Below are 20,108 nucleotides of genomic sequence, written 5' to 3'. Positions count from 1 at the left end.
AGACAAGTAATTAGTAAAACCCCAAATAATTCACCTCTTAATACTCCTGATTAAAGCAGAGTAAAGTAGTACCCCTCCGAAATGGTATCTAGAGGGAGGGAGGGAGGCTATGGGTTTCTGACAGAACATTAAAGATAGAAGCGTTTTAGGAACTACCTTTTGGCTAAGTGTTCTGATAGAACATTAAAAGACAGAAGCGTTTTAGGAACTACCTTCTGGAAGTTTTTACAAGTATCTTTTCCTTCCCTTACGATTGCTTTCATGCTTATACTTTTCATAATATTAGGCGTCGTTCTTGTTACCTTAATACTTACTGTTTTTATTTTGTGTTGAGTATTTTCGTTTTTGTTCATATTTACTACTTTATTTTAAGACGTTATTACAGAAAGGTATATAAGGCTGGAAACTACTGGGTGAGGGCTAAGCCCTGACAAACGCCTCTGCCTCAGTTGAGCCAAGCGTTGCTCTCGGTTGTCACAACGCCGCTGCACCTTTTTATGTATATTTGGTTTATTAATAAGATAATAAATCAGTTTTTGAGATTTGTTTTGCGAATATTACCTATATATTTCTGATACTTAGGATTATTATATAATACCTTGAGAGATTATTGTGCAATATCATAGGAACTTATAGCTACATATTGTTCTTGGTAATAATAGCAAAGAATTATTTGGATATTTTATATTTCTCCCAGAACAAGTAGATAATCTTTTTGCCTCTGATATATTCTTATTCCTAAATATTTTAGCCTGAATCAAAGATAGAACCTTAGAAACGTGATTTTTATCTTTATAGCTTTAACAATAGTTTTCTGTAATTTAGTTATCTTTAGTTTTGTCTGTTTTACCTTATCTTTATATTCATATAGAATATTTGTAGAGACTCCGAGGCAAATATTTTCACCTAGAAGACATGTAATTAGAAAAACCCCAAATAATTCACCTCTAAATACTCCAGATTAAAGCAGATTAAAGTAGTACCCCTCCGAATTGGTCTATAGAGGGAGGGAGGGTGGGAGGCTAAGTGTTCAAACAGAACATTAAAAGACAGAAGCGTTTTAGGAACTACTTTCTGGAAATATTTACAACTATCTTTTCTGTCTCTTACGATTGCTTTCATGCTTACACTTTTCATAATATTAGGCATCGTTCTTGTTACCTTAATACTTACTGCTTTTATTGTGTGTTGAGTATTTTCGTTTTTGTTCATATTTACTACTTTATTTTAAGATGTTATTATAAAAAGGTATATAAGGCTGGAAACTACTGGGTGAGGGCTAAGCCCTGACAAACACCTCTGCCTCAGTTGAGCCAAGCGTTGCTCTCGGTTGTCACAACGCCGTTGTACCTTTTTATGTATATTTAGTAAATTAATTAGATAATAAAACAGTTTTTGAGATTTGTTTTGCAAATATTACCTATATATTACTTATACTTAGGATTATTATATAATACTTTAAGAGATTATTGTGCAATATCATAGGAACTTATAGCTACATATTGTTCTTGGTAATAATAGCATTAGAATTATTTGGATATTTTATATTTCTCCCAGAACAAGTAGATAGTCTTTTAGCCTTTGATATATTCTTATTCCTTAATATTTTTGCCTGAATCATAGATAGAACCTTAGATACATGATTTTTATCTTTATAGCTTTAACAATAGTCTTCTATAATTTAGTTATCTTTAGTTTTGTCTGTTTTACCTTATCTTTATATTCATATAGAAGATTTGTAGAGACTCCTAGGCAAATATTTATACCTAGAGGACAAGTAATTAGGAGAACCCCAAATAATTTACCTCTAAATACTCTAGATTAAAGCTGATTAAAGTAGTACCCCTCCAAATTGGTATCTAGAGGGAGGGAGGGAGGGAGGGAGGGAGGGAGGCTAACTGTTCTGATAGAACATTACAGACAGAAGCGTTTTAGGAACTACCTTCTGGCTAAGTGTCCTGACAGAATATTAAAAGACAGAAGCGTTTTAGGAACTACCTTCTAGAAGTTTTTACAACTATCTTTTCCTTCTCTTATGATTTCTTTTATGCTTATACTTTTCATAATATTAGACATCGTTCTTGTTACCTTAATACTTACTGCTTTTATTGTGTGTTGAGTATTTTCGTTTTTGTTCATATTTAATACTTTATTTTAAGACGTTATTACAGAAAGGTATATAAAGCTGGAAACTACTAGGTGAGGGCTAAGCCCTGACATACGCCTCTGCCTCAGTTGAGCCATGCGTTGCTCTAGGTTGTCACAATGCCACTGTACCTTTTTATGTATATTTGGTTAATTAATAAGATAATAAAACAGTTTTTGAGATTTGTTTTGCGAATATTACCTATATATTACTTATACTTAGGATTATTATATAATACATTAAGAGATTATTGTGCAATATCATAGGTACTTATAGCAACATATTGTTCTTGGTAATAATAGCATTAGAATTATTTGGATATTTTATATTTCTCCCAGAACAATTAGATAATCTTTTAGCCTCTGATATATTCTTATTCCTTAATATTTTAGCCTGAATCATAGATAAAACCTTAGATACATGATTTTTATCTTTATAGCTTTAACAATAGTCTTCTGTAATTTAGTTATCATTAGTTTTGTCTATTTTACCTTATCTTTATTTTCATACAGAAGATTTGTAGAGACTCCAAGGCAAATATTTATACCTAGAGGACAAGTAATTAGAAGAACCCCAAATAATTCACCTCTAGATACTCCAGATTAAAGAAGATTCAAGTAGTAGCCCTCCGAATTGGTATCTAGAGGGAGGGAGGGGGGGAGGGAGGAGGCTAAGTGTTCTGATAGTATATTAAAAGTCAGAAGCGTTTTAGGAACTACCTTCTGGCTAAGTGTTCTGACAGAAGCATTTTAGGAACTACCTTCTGGAAGTTTTTACAACTATCTTTTCCTTCTCTTATGATTGCTTTCATGCTTATACTTTTCATAATATTAGGCATCGTTCTTGTTACCTTAATTCTTACTGCTTTTATTGTGTGTTGAGTATTTTTCGTTTTTGTTCATATTTACTACGTTATTTTAAGAGGTTATTACAGAAAGGTATATAAGGCTGGAAACTATTGGGTGAGGGCTAAGTCCTGACAAACGCCTCTGCCTCCATTGAGCCAAGTGTTGCTCTCGGTTGTCACAACGTCGCTGTGCCTTTTTATGTATATTTGGTTAATTAATAAAATAATAAAACAGTTTTTGAGATTTGTTTTGCAAATATTACCTATATCTTACTTATACTCAGGATTATTATATAATACCTTAAGAGATTATTGTGCAATATCATTGGTACTTATAGCTACATATTGTTCTTGGTAATAATAGCATTAGAATTATTTGGATATTTTATATTTCTCCCAAAACAAGTAGATAATCTTTTAGCCTATGAAATATTCTTATTCCTTAATATTTTAGCCAGAATCATAGATAGATCCTTAGATACATGATTTTTATCTTCATAGTTTTAATAGTAGTCTTCTGTAATTTAGTTATCTTTAGTTTTGTCTGTTTTACCTTATCTTTATATTCATACAGAAGATTTGTAGAGACTCTTAGGCAAATATTTATACCTAGAAGACAAGTAATTAGAAGAACCCCAAATAATTCACCTCTAAATACTCCATATTAAAGCAGATTAAAGTAGTACCCCTCCGAATTGGTAGCTAGAGGGAGGGAGGGAGGCTAAGTGTTCTGACAGAACATTAAAAGACAGAAGCGTTTTAGGAACTACCTTCTGGAAGTTTTTATAACTATCTTTTCTTTCTCTTACGATTGCTTTCATGCTTATACTTTTCATAATATTAGGCATTGTTCTTGTTACCTTAATACTTACTGTTTTTATTGTGTGTTGAGAGTTTTTCATTTATGTTCATATTTACTACTTTATTTTAAGACGTTATTACAGAAATAGGATTAGATACAAGGTGAAGGATTTACCTCAGAAATAGGAAGTTCTTCTAGAAACCTTAATATATTAGACAGAATAACAGGAAGGAGAAGTGTAGACCAAAGTGATATACAATTAGACGAAATAATAGATATAGATCAAGACATTACTATATTTAGCAATAACCAATTAAACCTTCTTAAACCCTGACAATTATATAGAACTGGACCATTAAACTTTAATACCGGATTATTTAGACATTATCGAGAAATCCAGATTAGTTGAGTAGGACATGATTTTGTTAACATTAACTTAATAGCAGAACAAGCCTTTAAAGAAATAGGGGTAAAAGGATTCATTTAGGTCTGATTGTAATTGGGGTAAAAGGATTAGGACGAAAACATCTAGGAACTAAAACCTTACTTAGTATCTACGATGATAGATGGGCAGACCCTAAAAAGGCAATGTTAGGAATCACTGAGGTAGATATGAATAAAAATGGAGGAATATTTTTTTTCTCCCCAGACTTCCTTATTGGACTACAAGATTTTAGAAAATATCTCAAAATAGGTATTCAGACAAAATGATATGAATCCTTTGTAGGAAACAATCTTTTATTGTGTATTGAATTCTGAGGAAGGTGTACTTGTTCTAGCACTACGAGGTTCACGGTTAAAATAGATGATGTAGTTAATTTAATAGGAAACAAAGGAATAACATTAATTAAGCCTTAAATATTCTCTAGACATTTTAGTAGAATTAGAATGGAACCTTAAATTTAGAGAAGAAAAAATAATCAGTCCTGAAGAAAGTATCATGTACACAGATACTAAAGGTAACATAAATATTAGATTTAATAGCTATGAACAAAAGAATATAGAAGATACGGAATCAATCTCTAGTGAAAATTATGACCTAGTCAATATAGAATTAGAAACAGATGAGATAATATACCCTAAAGAATTATATATATATATCTATATATATCTATATCTATATATATAGAGAGAGAGAGAGAGAGAGAGAGACAGAGAGTCTGGTCTGCAGCTTCTATACCTAGGGCTTTTAGACAAGGGATGCAAGCTTCTATGGAACACTAATTGCATTTTAGCTCTTTATTTTTTGCTAGGATACCAAGCACACTTAAAACAAGGATTATTATCTAACCCTGTATTCCATGACCACACATGTACACATTCTGAAGTAGTGTCCACTCTTAAGGTTCTTAATTACTCAGAAAATATTTTTTTAATAGGGGTCATTTTTTTTTAAATCGATTTTGGTGAGACGATTTGGCCTGCTCATTCATTCATGGGGTGCCATACTTTGAAAAGATCATGCTTGTAATGTTAGAGCTTAGGTGTTGCATGGGTTCAGTTATGCAGTGGAAAGTTGAATTTACTTTTACCTATGTCAGCCTAGTTGCGTCCTTGGGATAACCCACTCTAGACAGCCTCCCTTGCATACAAATAGTTGGCACACAATAAACCTTTTCTCATATACCCAAATCTGTCTACATACAAGATATTCGAGCGCTCCTTTGAGTCTCTATGTCAATGTCTGATTGATTGGCACTCATCCAACCCCCCTATATATAGTTGGGGAAAGTGCTGGCCACATGCCCCTTCGAATGGTCATGTGCTTCTTGGCGCATGCCTCCTCATGTACAACCGCCCCAGCTAACACCCCATGGCCCACGTGACTAGAAACCGTTTAGGAACCATTATAAGCTGAATTTTGATGGTAGCGCCTTTGGGAACCCGGGTTTGGATGGTTTTGCGGGGTGATTTTTTATCCAGGAGGCACTGCCATACTCTCTTACTGTGGCCCTCTAGGAATTGCTGACTCGACCATTGCTGAGGTCTCTGGTCTCCTTCACGGCTTGTGTATTTTTAAGGATCACTTTAGTGGTCTCCTTATCATGGAGGGAGACTCCAAGGTCGTAATCGGATGGTGCTCCACCTCATCCTTCCCCCCGTGGCGTCACTGGCAGATTTTTCTTGATATTTTGGATATTCTATCCACCATTTATTGTACTTCGTCTCATATACTTAGATCAGCTATTTCGGTCGCTGATTTGTGTGCCTAGGTCCCCCCTTCAATCTCTTATTGTTAGGGGAGGTCTCCATTGATGTATCTTCCCTTTCTTTGAAATAAGTTTATCATCATTAAAAAAAAAGTTGGCTGACACTAATCTGACTTGCCTCCATGCCTTGGTGTTCACGCACTAGTCCGTATGTGCCCGGCCTATACGTTCAGTGCCTAGGGGTGGCATCAAGTCGAGTCGAGCCGAGTTTGAATCTGCATATGTTCAAGCTGGGCTTGATTTAAATACTTCGAACTCAAGCTAGAGCCGAGCCCAACCTTAAGCTTAAAATTGGAATTGAGCTTGAGCAGGGTTCAAGCTCCAACCTACATTTAAAAGTTTGCATAAAATACAAGTCAAATAAACTGTGCATAAAATTATGCATAAATTTTACTTAAAATTGGGCATGACCTTTGTACATAAACTCTGCATAAAATTGTCTATAAACTCTGCATAAAATTGTTTTTAAACACTGCATAATATTATGCCAATGTGACTTATATAAAAACATGACCTATATACAAAATGTGACTTTTATATACATTTCCCACTCTCTTGAACCTAGCCAAACTCAAACCTGTATATGTTTTGATTTGAATACTTTGAACTTGAGTTCGAGCTCAAGCTTAGCTTTGAGACTAAAATTGGAATCGAGCTCAAGCCCAAGAATTTTAACCAAATTTGAGCTCAAGCTCGAGTCGGGTTTGAACTTTAACCTACATTTAAAACTTTCCATAAAATACATATTTAATATTAAGTTCAAAGAATCCTAAAAGTATGGAAAACAAATAGAGATAATCTTGCATATCAGAGTTATTAAGAAACCAAATATGACTAGATCTATAACTCATAAAGGATCTCAAAATAATTTGTATTGCATAAATTCTGTACTACATTGCATGGAGAGAATAAGGATGAAGGAGATCACATGGGAGAAATGAGCTTACCCGTGGTTGACATATATTCCATGACTTTCGTCTGCAACGCCCAGGTCAACAATGCCTAAATGCGGTTGTGCGATGAAGAGATTGAAAGCGTTGAAGATGGAACATGGCGGAAATAGGTTGAGGAAGGACTGAAATACGAAACTTCCCTAAAAATCTGAGCATGCATATTACTAGTGGTTGGTAATATGCATGCTCTCTTTTCTTTTCTTTTCCATTTTCCTTCTGCATCCAAATAAGAGAAACCACATTTCTCTTTTTTTTCTCTCTTATTTTTCATGGGCATCCAAACAAGAGAATCGATCTTTTAGTCCCATTCCTCTTCTTGGGTGAATCTTCCTCAACGTCCGTCATTTCTGAATAACTGGTGCGCCCAACACTGTCAATAATACCATACGGTTTGACATTGTGCACAGCCCCTTTAGGGAAAAACCTCGCGGAAGGGAGCCAGTCCTGGTTATGAAAAAGTTGAGTCTCATCCCGCTCCGATCACAGATTGTAGCCTCCAGAAAATTGAGACATGTTAGCCAAAGCCTTCAACTGCTCGTCGGCTTTGATGGAAAAGAGAGTTGGGGCTCGCTCAACAACCTCCCACGGTCGCTCAAGCTCAAAAACTGCGGCTCTAAGTTCCGCCCTCTGCCTCATTTCGTAAATCTGGCACTCTTGGCAAAGACGGGCCTTTAGGAGCTGTTTGGCTTTTTTGGCCTGCATCCGCTTCCACTGCCATTTCGAGACTCCGCCGAGGTAGGTACAGGGCCCCCCATCAAGTTTGTCATGAGGTCAGATGAGCCTAAATTCACTTAGGCTAGCGGAACTCCAACTCCCGTGATGGCCTACCTTCAATTCGTCAAAGGTAGTACAGCCTCTCACCCCTTAGATCAACGTTGCAAACTCCTTCCTCTCAAATGAAGCATGAGCAATGAAAAGATAGAAAGACAATGGAATAGGAAGAGAATGTAACCTTGTATTAATACTAGAGAAGATTACAAGGAGTGACTGTCCAAGGTGGAAGGCCAGCACTCTACAAAAACTCTCCCTCTCGTCTATGCTGAATGAATCTACAAGGGTTGAATGCCTTGGTATTTATAGGCTTCAACCCCTCCCTTCTCTCATGCTTCCGTCCAATGAGAGCAGAGATCCTCCCTTATAAAATCTCCTTGATTTGATCCTCCATTCAAATCCCTTGATTTGCTCCTTTTTCTTAAAATTCGTTTTACCATTGTTATTTTCCTTAGACACTTTGTTAGCCGAATCATTCTTTCTCTCATATTCGGTTAACTTTTCAGCAGAAGATAAAGCTGAAGCTAATGTCTTTACTTCCCGTGGGCTGAGCAAGAATTGAGAAGACGGGAAGTAAAGACATTAGCTTTAGCTTTATCTACTGCTGAAAAGTTAACCGAATATGAGAGAAAGAATTATTCGGCTAACAAAGTGCCTAAGGAAAATAACAATGGTATAACGAATTTTAAGAAGAAGGAGAAAAGGGAGAAGAAGTCATGGGCAAAGGACGCCAAGGCTAGGCCGGAAGAGAAGAAACGATGGGACAAAGAGAAAAAGAAGGTCCTTTGTTTCATATGTGAGGGATTGTCTTAGAAAGAGGTTCCTCAATGCTGCTCAAACTGAGGTGAACAATGGAGGGATTGAGCCTAGGTTGGGCTCCTTAACACTTCTCCATGTTGTTATCCGTTCAAAGGAGGAGAAGGCTGCTCCACTTCCAGTAAGACCCTTAAGAGAACATCTTTTTATATCTCTAACACTTGCTGAACGTACTGTTAGAGTAGTGGTGGACACTGGCGCCACCCACAACTTCCTTTCATCAGAGGAGGCTAGGCGCCTAAATATACGAGGAGAGAAAGATGGGAGCAAAATGAAAGCTATAAATTCTACTGCTCGTGAAGTCCAAGGCATTGCCAAGAACGTCCCGGTGGAGATAGGCAAGTGGGTTGGATTTCTGAATTTTACTATTGTTGTCATGGATGATTTCAATGTGATTTTGGGAATGGAGTTTTTCACGGTTTGTAAGGCATTTGTAATGCAGCATGTTGGGGTAGTGGAGATTATGGATGAGCAAAGTCCTTGTACTATTTCTGAACTTGACAACAAAGATGTAACAAAAAAGGACTAAATGCTATCAGCCCTCCAGCTTAAGAAAGGTCTTAAGCAGGGCCGCTCTACTTACATTGCTTTTATTTGTGCTATAGAGTAGGTAGTGGTCATGCCTACCCCTAAAGAGATACAAGCCGTACTGCATGAATATAGAGATGTCATGCCTGAACAACTTCCAGCGAGGTTACCATCTAGGAGAGGGGTGGACCATCGCATAGAGCTTGAGCTCGGAGCAAGAAAGCCAGCACAAGCACCATACCGAATGACGCCCGAAGAGCTGGACGAACTGCGAAGACAACTCAATGAGCTGCTGGATGCTGGGTTCATAAGGCCAAGCAAAGCACCTTATGGGGCCCCTATACTGTTTCAGACTAAGAAGGATGGAAGTATGAGACTGTGCATCGATTGTAAGGCACTCAACAAGGTAACTATAAATAATAAGTACCCTATTCCTCTTATTGCAGATCTCTTTGATTAGTTGAAAGAGGCACAAGTTTTCTCTAAATTGGATTTTTGAAGTGGTTATTACCTAGTCCGGATTGCTGAAGGAGACGAGGGGAAGACTAGTTGTGTAACCAGATATGGGGCTTACGAATTCATGGTTATGCCCTTTGCCCTAACCAATGCAGGTGCAACATTTTTCACTCTCATGAGCGAGGTATTTTCCGAATACTTGGACAAGTTTGTCGTTGTTTATTTGGATGACATCGTGGTGTACAACAAGAGTATGGACGAGCACAAGAAACGCCTTCGAAATGTTGAGAAATAATCAGCTGTATGTCAAGGAGGAGAAGTGCTCCTATGGGTTGAAAGAGGTGTCCTTTCTTGGACATTGGATAAGGGGAGGACGGATATGGATGGACAGCATGAAGGTGGAGGTTGTGCGTGACTGGTCGATCCCTTCCAAGGTGATTGAGCTTAGGAGTTTCCATGGTCTTGCAAATTATTACAGGAGGTTTATCAAGGGCTTTTCAGCTATAGCAGCCCCGTTGACCGACCTTCTCAAGAAAGACCAAAAGTGGCAATGGACGGACTCATGCCAAAGAGCATTCCAATGGCTAAAGGACACCATGGTGGCTGAACCAGTGCTGCACCTTGCTGATTTCAGCAAGCCGTTTGAGGTAAATACAGATGCCTCCAAACAAAAGGATATGAATCATTTGTAGGAAATAATCTATTATTATGTATTGGATTCTTAGGAAGATGGACTAGTTCTAGTACCACCAGGTTTAAAAGTTAAGGTAGATGATGTAGTAAATGTAATAGGTAATAAAGAAATCAAATTACTTAAACGTATTAAATATTCTCCAGATATTTTGGTAGGACTAGAATGGAATCTTAAATTTAGAGAAAAAAAATAATTAGTCCCGAAGAAAGTATCATGTATACAGACACAAAGGGTAACATAAACATTAGATTTAATAGCTACGAACAGAAAAATACAGAGGACACTGCATCAGTCTCCAATGAGAACTATGATTTAGTTAATATTGAATTAGAAACAGATGAAATAATATATCCTAAGGAACTAGAATTAAAACTGGTAAAAAAAGAACTTCTTCACCTGGAAGAAGATCTGATAAAAAACAAGAGGATAAAAGAAGAAGAATACTTGTATTACGACAGTGAAATGAACATTAGAATAGGAAAAATGCCATTAGAACCAAAAGAACATGAAACCTTTTGTATCAAAGAATATACGGATGAAGAAAGTTCTACTAATATTCCCGTAAGTAGTTACACTACGTATCCAAGACCTCCACCTAGAGAAGTATATTATTAAGGCAACATGCCTAGGATTCCTTATAGTGAACCCATAAATTTGGATAGAAAAATACATCCAAAGGGAAAAACAGAAAAGAAATAGAAAGACCTATAACTTTTCAGGAAAAGGGCAAAGGAAAAATTCTTAATCTTTCAGCCCATGATCCTCAAGAATGGACAACTGTAGTAGACCTTTGGAAAAACCAAGTAGTATCAGATTATATCCAGAACTTTTCATCCCAAGATGTAGAAGAAATGTATAGGTACTTAGAAACACTCCTAGGAGAAAGCGTTAAAGCTTTATGGGAAAGCTACAAAAGAAGTAATCCAGAAGAATTTGGTCATTTAATGGGCCTAGGATCCAACCCTTATAATTTTGTTAACAAAGTTTACCAGTTAGTAACAGGAGATGACCCTAATTTAGGTTCTATAACAATACAGAAAGATGTTGTAGATTACTTAGAACAACTTAGTTTACATAATTATAAATATGTTAAAAAATTCCTACAAGACTACTTTTATTATACCTGCATTTCAGGTAATGCCTTTAACAAAGACTTAGGAATCAAATTATTTAGAAAACTACCTGGAGCTTTAGGAAAAGAAATTTATGACAAATGGCAAAACATAGAATCAGCAAACCCTACATCGGTATACTCCATCGGACAGAGAACAAAATTCATTATGACAGTTCTCCAAGAAAAATGTACAGATATCTAGATACAAAGACAGCTTAAGGGAAATGACTTTGGCTTCTGCAAACAGATATATACTACTCAAGCTTATGGTCTAAAAGATTCAAGACAAAAACCTAGAAATAAAAGATATTTTAAGAAAGGATATTTTATCCGAAGATCTAAGAGTAGAAAGCCTTACCTGAACAAAGATAGACATGTCAGAAGATTCAACCCAAAAAGAACTTATAAAAATAAATTATCTTGTTATATTTGTGGTCAGACAGAACATTAATTTTAGAAGATCCACCCTTGTAGAAAACGTACAACAAGATCTTATAGAAGTAGATGAATATATGTGAGACACAGAATCCATCTATAGTATTGTAAGCATACCCAATGCTCCTTTAGATACATCAGACTCTAATGAAGATCTTGTCCTAGACCTTAATATTGAAGAAAACCTTGACCTTATGGATACAGTAATAGAATGTACCCATATCTAGTCCTGGAATACTGGTTTAGACAGTAACCCCTGCTTTAAATGCTCCTGGTATCCTAGTAAGAAACAAAAAGCAATATGCACTCAATGTTTCCTAGAAGCTTGTATTCCTTGCTTAAAACTCTTAGGTATTGAACATGTAGAATCCCCTAATCATAATAAGGTATACAATACTAAATTGGAAATTATGGGCAGAAAAATAGAAAACTGTGAGGCAGAAATAACTCTTCTCAAACATAGATTAGATACAATAGAAAAAGATTCTTATGATGGTATCACTGTAAGATTAGAAGAACCAGAAACTTCCTACGTATGTAACCAAGATAAATCTTTTTCCAGTATCCTTGTTAGAGCAAAGACTATTTTCCCTAACAAACAATACCTCGTGTTAAATGCTTTAGTAGATTCCGGCTGTACCAAATGTATTATCCATAGAAGATTAGTTCCTCCTCAGTTCCTTAAGAAAACCAATAAACAAGTGTTTAGCCAACAAGTAGATGGTACCTATAACCCATATACAACCTATTTTGATGAAGGCAAAATCCAGTTCTTTACCAACTGTTCAACTTTTTCTGGATCTTATCCTTTACCTTTAGCATGGGTTAGAGATCTCAAACTCAAAGTAGACTTTATTTTAGGTCTTAATTTTATTCTTCATAACAAAGGTTCTCTTTACTCCTTGTTTGCAATGTCCTTTTTACAACTATCTTTAGAATTAATGTTCTGTCTTTTAGGGAAAGTGTTGGCTAAGTGTTCTGTCTGAAAGAACATTAAAAGACAGAAGCATTTTAGGAACTACCTTCTGGAAGTTTTTACTACTATCTTTTCCTTCTCTTACGATTGCTTTCATGCTTATACTTTTCATAATATTAGGCATCGTTCTTATTACCTTAATACTTACTGCTTTTATTGTTTGTAGAGTATTTTCGTTTTTGTTCATATTTACTACTTTATTTTAAGACGTTATTACAGAAAGGTATATAAGGCTGGAAACTACAGGGTGAGGGCTAAGCCCTGACAAACGCCTCTGCCTCAGTCGAGCCAAGCATTGCTCTCAGTTGTCACAACACCGCTGTGCCTTTTTATGTATATTTGGTTAATTAATAAGATAATAAAATAGTTTTTGAGATTTGTTTTGCGAATATTACCTATATATTACTTATACTTAGGATTATTATGTAATACCTTAAGAGATTATTGTGCAATATCATAGGAACTTATAGCTACATATTGTTCTTGGTAATAATAACATTAGAATTATTTGGATATTTTATTTTTCTCCTAGAACAAGTAGATAATCTTTTAGCCTTTGATATATTCTTATTCCTTAATATTTTAGCCGGAATCATAGATAGAACCTTAGATACATGATTTTTATGTTTATAGCTTTAACAATAGTCTTCTGTAATTTAGTTATCTTTAGTTTTTTCTATTTTACCTTATCTTTATATTCATACAGAAGATTTGATGAGACTCCTAGGCAAATATTTATACCTAGAAGACAAGTAATTAGAAGAACCCCAAATAATTCCCCTCTAAATACTCCAGATTAAAGTAGATTAAAGAAGTACCCCTCCGAATTGGTATCTAGGGGGAGGGAGGGTGGGAGGGAGGCTAAGTGTTCTGACAGAACATTAAAGACAAAAACGTTTTAGGGTCTACTTTCTGGCTAAGTGTTCTGAAAGAACATTAAAAGACAAAAGCGTTTTAGGAACTACCTTTTGGAAGTTTTTACAACTATCTTTTCCTTCTCTTACGATTGCTTTCATGCTTATACTTTTCATAATATTAGGCATCATTCTTTTTACCTTAATACTTACTGCTTTTATTGTGTGTTGAGTATTTTAGTTTTTGTTCATATTTACTACTTTATTTTAAGACGTTATTACAGAAAGGTATATAAGGCTGGAAACTACTGGGTGAAGGCTAAGCCCTGACAAACGCCTCTGCCTTAATTGAGCCAAGCGTTAATCTCGGTTGTCATAACACCACTGTACCTTTTTATGTATATTTGGTTAATTAATAAGATAATAATACAGTTTTTGAGATTTGTTTCGCGAATATTACCTATATATTACTTATACTTAGGATTCTTATATAATACCTTAAGAGATTATTGTGCAACATCATAGGAACTTATAGCTACATATTGTTCTTGGTAATAATAGCATTAGAATTATTTGGATATTTTATATTTCTCCCAGAACAAGTAGATAATCTTTTAGCCTCTTATATATTCTTATTACTTAATATTTTAGCCAGAATCATAGATAGAACCTTAGAGACACGATTTTTATTTTTATAGCTTTAACAATAGTCTTCTGTAATTTAGTTATCTTTAGTTTTGTGTGTTTTACCTTATCTTTATATTCATACAGAAGATTTGTAGAGACTCCTAGGCCAATATTTATACCGAGAAGACAAGTAATTAGAAGAACCCCAAATAATTCACCTCTAAATACTCCATATTAAAGCAGATTAAAGTAGTACCCCTCCGAATTGGTATCGAGAGGGAGGGAGGGTGAGTGGCCAAGTGTTCTGACAGAACATTCCTATGCAAATATTTATACCTAGAAGACAACTAATTTGAAGAACCCCAAATAATTCACCTCTAAATACTCCAGAGTAAGACAGATTAAAGTCGTACCCCTCCGAATTGGTATCTAGAGGGAGGGAGGGAGGGAGGGAGGGAGGGAGGGAGGAAAGCTAAGTGTTGTGACAGAACATTAAAAGACAGAAGCGTTTTAGGAACTACCTTCTGGCTAAGTGTTCTGACAGAACATTAAAAGACTGAAGCGTTTTAGGAACTACCTTTTGGAAGTTTTTACAACTATATTTTCCTTCTATTACGATTGCTTTCATGCTTATACTTTTCATAATATTAGGCATCGTTCTGTTTACCTTAATACTTACTGCTTTTATTGTGTGTTGAGTATTTTTGTTTTTGTTCATATTTACTACTTTATTTTAAGACGTTATTACAGAAAGGTATATAAGGCTGGAAACTACTGGGTGAGGGCTAAACCCTGACAAACGCCTCTGCCTCAATTGAGCCAAGCGTTGCTCTCAGTTGTCATAACACCGCTGAACCTTTTTATGTATACTTGGTCATTAATAAGATAATAATACAGTTTTTGAGATTTGTTTTGCGAATATTACCTATATATTACTTATACTTAGGATTCTTATATAATACCTTAAGAGATTATTGGGCAACATCATAGGAACTTATAGCTACATATTGTTCTTGGTAATAATAGCATTAGAATTATTTGGATATTTTATATTTCTCCTAGAACAAGTAGATAATCTTTTAGCCTCTGATATATTCTTATTCCTTAATATTTTAGCCAGAATCATAGATAGAACCTTAGAGACATGATTTTTATTTTTATAGCTTTAACAATAGTCTTCTGTAATTTAGTTATCTTTAGTTTTGTGTGTTTTACCTTATCTTTATATTCATACAGAAGATTTGTAGAGACTCCTAGGCCAATATTTATACCGAGAAGACAAGTAATTAGAAGAACCCCAAATAATTCACCTCTAAATACTCCATATTAAAGCAGATTAAAGTAGTACCCCTCCGAATTGGTATCGAGAGGGAGGGAGGGAGGGTGGCCAAGTGTTCTCACAGAACATTCCTATGCAAATATTTATACCTAGAAGACAAGTAATTTGAAGAACCCCAAATAATTCACCTCTAAATACTCCAGAGTAAGCCAGATTAAAGTCGTACCCCTCCGAGTTGGTATCTAGAGGGAGGGAGGGAAGGAGGGAGGGAGGGAGGGAGGAAGGCTAAGTGTTGTGACAGAACATTAAAAGACAGAAGCGTTTTAGGAACTACCTTCAGGCTAAGTGTTCTGACAGAACATTAAAAGACAGAAGCGTTTTAGGAACTGCCTTCTGGAAGTTTTTACAACTATCTTTTCCTTCTCTTATGATTGCTTTCATGCTTATACTTTTCATATTATTAGGCAACGTTCTTGTTACCTTAATACTTACTGCTTTTATTGTGTGTTGAGTATTTTCCTTTTTGTTCATATTTACTACTTTATTTTAAGACGTTATTATTGAAAGGTATATAAGGATGGAAACTACTGGGTGAGGGCTAAGCCCTGACAAACGCCTCTTCCTCAGTTGAGCCAAGCGTTGCTCTCGATTGTCACAACGCCGCTGTACCTCTTTATGTATATTTGGTTAATTAATAAGATAATAAAACAGTTTTTGAGATTTGATTTGCGAATATTTCCTATACATTACTTATACTTAGAATTATTATATAATACCTTAAGAGATTAATGTGAAATATCATAGGAACTTATAGCTACATATTCTTCTTGGTAATAATAGCATTAGAATTATTTGGATATTTTATATTTCTCCCAGAACATGTAGATAATCTTTTAGCCTCTAATATATTCTTATTCCTTAAAATTTTAGCCTGAATCATAGATAGAACCTTAGATACATGATTTTTATCTTTATAGCTTTAACAATAGTCTTCTATAATTTAGTTATCTTTAATTTTGTCTGTTTTACCTTATCTTTATATCCATACAGAAGATTTGTAGAGACTCCTAGGCAAAGATTTATACCTCGAAGACAAGTAATTAGAAAAACCCCAAATAATTCACCTCTAAATACACCAGATTAAAGCAGATAAAGTAGTACCCCTCTAAAATGGTATCTAGAGGGAGGGAGGGAGGGAGGGAGGGAGGCTAAGTGTTCTGACAGAACATTAAAAGACAGAAGCGTTTTAGGAACTACTTTCTTGCTAAGTGTTCTGACAGAACATTAAAAGACAGAAGCGTTTTAGGAACCACTTTCTGGCTAAGTGTTCTGACAGAACATTAAAAGACAGAAGCGTTTTAGAACTACCTTCAGGAAGTTTTTAGAACTATCTTTTGTTTCTCTTACGATTGCTTTCATGCTTATACTTCTCTTAATATTAGGCATAGTTCTTGTTACCTTAATACTTACTGCTTTTATTGTGTGTTGAATATTTTTGTTTTTGTTCATATTTACTACTTTATTTTAAGACGTTATTACAGAAAGGTATATAAGGCTGGAAACTACTGGGTGAGGGCTAAGCCCTTACAAACGCCTCTACCTCAGTTGAGCCAAGCGTTGCTCTCAGTTGTCACTATGCCGTTGTACCTTTTTATGTATATTTGGTTAATTAATAAGATAATAAAACAGTTTTTCAGATTTGTTTTGCGAATATTACTTATATATTACTTATACTTAGGATTATTATATATTACCTTAAGAGATTATTGTGCAATATCATAGGAACTTAGAGTTACATATTGTTCTTGGTAATAATAGCATTAGAATTATTTGGATATTTTATATTTCTCCAAGAACAAGTAGATAATCTTTTAGCCTCTGATATATTCTTATTCCTTAATATTTTAGCCTGAATCATAGATTGAACCTTAGATACATGATTTTTATCTTCATAGTTTTAAAAATAGTCTTCTGTAATTTAGTTGTCTTTAGTTTTGTTATTTTTACCTTATCTTTATATTCATACAGAAGATTTGCAGAGACTCCTAGGCAGATATTTATACCTAGAAGACTAGTAATTAGAAGAACCCCAAATAATTCACCTCTAAATACTCCAGATTAAAGCAAATTAAAGTATCAGCCCTCTGAATTGGTATCGAGAGGGAGGGGAGGGAGGGAGGGAGGGAGGCTAAGTGTTCTGACAAAAGTTTAAAAGACAGAAGCGTTTTAGGAACTACTTTCTGGCTAAGTGTTCTAACAGAACATTAAAAGACCGAAGCGTTTTAGGAACTACCTTATGGAAGTTTTTACAACTATCTTTTCCTTCTCTTACGATTGCTTTCATGCTTATACTTTTCATAATATTAGGCATCGTTCTTTTTACCTTAATACTTACTACTTTTATTGTGTGTTGAGTATTTTCGTTTTTGTTCATATTTACTACTTTATTTTAAGACGTTATTACAGAAAGGTATATAAGGCTAGAAACTACTGGGTGATGGCTAAGCCCTGACAAAGGCCTCTGCCTTAGTTGAGCCATGCGTTGCTCTCTATTGTCACAACGCTGCTGTACCTTTTTATGTATATTTGGTTAATTATTAAGATTATAAAACAGTTTTTCAGATTTGTTTTGCCAATATTACCTATATATTACTTGTACTTAGGATTATTATATAATACCTTAAGAGATTATGGTGAAATATCATAGGAACTTATAGCTACATATTTTTCTTGGTAATAATAGCATTAGAATTATTTGGATATTTTATATTTCTCCCAGAACAAGTAGATAATCTTTTGGCCTCTGATATATTCTTATTCCTTAATATTTTAGCCTGAATCATAGGTAGAACCTTAGATATTTTAGCTTTAGTGGTCTCCTTATCATGGAGGGAGACTCCAAGGTCGTCATCGGATGGTGCTCCACCTCATCCTTCCCCCCGTGGTGTCACTGGTAGATTTTTCTTGATATTTTGGATATTGTATCCACCATTTCTTGTACTTCTTCGTCTCATATACTTAGATCAGCCATTTCGGTTGCTGATTTGTGTGCCTAGGTCCCCCATTCAATCTCTTATTGTTAGGGGAGGTCTCCCTTGATGGATCTTCCCTTTCTTTGAAATAAGTTTATCATTATTAAAAAAAAAAGTTGACTGCCACTAATCTGGCTGGCCTCCATGCCTTGGTTTTCAGGCACTAGTCCGTATGTGCCCAGCCTATACGTGCAGTGCCTAGGGGTGGCATCGAGTTGAGTCGAGCCAAGTTTGAATCTGCATACGTTCAAGCTACGTTCAAACTCAAGCTAGAGCCGAGCCCAGCCTTAAGCTTAAAATTGGAATTGACCTTGAGCATGGTTCAAGCTCCAACCTACATTTAAAACTTTGCTAAAATACAAGTCAAATAAACCGTGCATAAAATTATGCATAAATTTTACTTTAAATTCGGCTTGACCTTTGTAATAATACCATACGGTTTGACATTGTTCACAAACCCTTTAGGGAAAAACCTCGCGGAAGGGAGCCAGTCCTGGTTATGAAAAAGCTGAGTCTCATCCCGCTCCAACCACAGATCGTAGCCTCCAGAAAACTGAGACCTGTTAGCCAAAGCCTTCAACTGCTCGTCGGCTTTGATGGAAAAGAGAGTCGGGGCTCGCTCAACAACCTCCCACGGTCGCTCAAGCTCAGAAACTGCGGCTCTAAGTTCTGCCCTCTGCCTCTTTTCGTAAATCTGGCACTCACGGCAAAGACGGGCCTTTAGGAGCTGTTTGGCTTTTTTGGCCTGCATCCGCTTCCACTGCCATTTCGAGACACCGCCGAGGTAGGTACAAGGCCCCCCACCCAGTTTATCACGAGGTCAGATGAGCCTAAGCTCACTTCGGCTAGCGGAACTCCAACTCCCGTGATGGCCTACCTTCAATCCGTCAAAGGTAGTACAGCCTCTCACCCGATCAACGTTGCAAACTCCTTCCTCTCAAATGAAGCACGAGAAATGAAAAGATAGAAAGACAATGGAATAGGAAGACAAATTAACCTTGTATTAATACTAGAGAAGATTACAAGGAGTGGAGTGGCCGTCTAAGGTGGAAGGCCAGCACTCTACAAAAACTCTCCCTCTCGTCTATGCTGAATGAATCTACAAGGGTTGAATGCCTTGGTATTTATAGGCTTCAGCTCCTCCCTTCTCTCATGCTTCCGTCCAATGAGAGCAGAGATCCTCCCTTATCAAATCTCCTTGATTTGATCCTCCATTCAAATCCCTTGATTTGCTCCTTTTTCTTAAAATTTGTTTTACCATTGTTATTTTCCTTAGACACTTTGTTAGCCGAATCATTCTTTCTCTCATATTCGGTTAACTTTTCAGCAGTAGATAAAGCTGAAGCTAATGTCTTTACTTCTCGTCTTCTCAATTCTTGCTCAGCCCATGGACGTAAGCCAATGAGAAAGGAAAAGAGACGATCTTCATCTGACATATAGGAGATACAAAGCATAACGGAAGTGAAGGATTGTACATACTCTCTAATGGTGGCTTTCTGCGTCAATGCACGAAGTTTCTTCCTTGCTTGGTACTCGACATCTTCCGAAAAGAACTGCCTCCGCAACTC

General features: G+C 35.8%; 1 protein-coding gene and 1 pseudogene across 1 annotated transcript; one reads left to right on the top strand and one right to left on the bottom strand.

Annotated features, from left to right (window-relative positions):
* The window catches only part of LOC137939570 (protein transport protein SEC23 D-like), a 69,842-nt pseudogene that overhangs the window by 26,534 nt on the left and 23,200 nt on the right, over positions 1-20,108 (top strand).
* On the bottom strand, positions 17,110-19,360 carry LOC137939332 (probable DEAD-box ATP-dependent RNA helicase 48; the record flags this gene model as incomplete). The annotated part of the gene is made up of 3 exons (XM_068784614.1): positions 17,110-17,155; positions 17,965-18,080; positions 18,959-19,360. Coding segments are annotated over 3 exons (564 nt in total), but the record flags the coding sequence as incomplete, so codon positions are not given.

The sequence above is a fragment of the Aristolochia californica genome, unplaced genomic scaffold (assembly GCF_029961685.1).
Source record: "Aristolochia californica isolate CCGP_79_NKW_82.1479 unplaced genomic scaffold, dmAriCali1.0.hap1 SCAF_8, whole genome shotgun sequence".
Lineage (NCBI taxonomy): Eukaryota > Viridiplantae > Streptophyta > Magnoliopsida > Piperales > Aristolochiaceae > Aristolochia > Aristolochia californica.
Note: the sequence above shows the minus strand (reverse complement) of the source record. Positions and strands in the feature narration are given on the sequence as shown.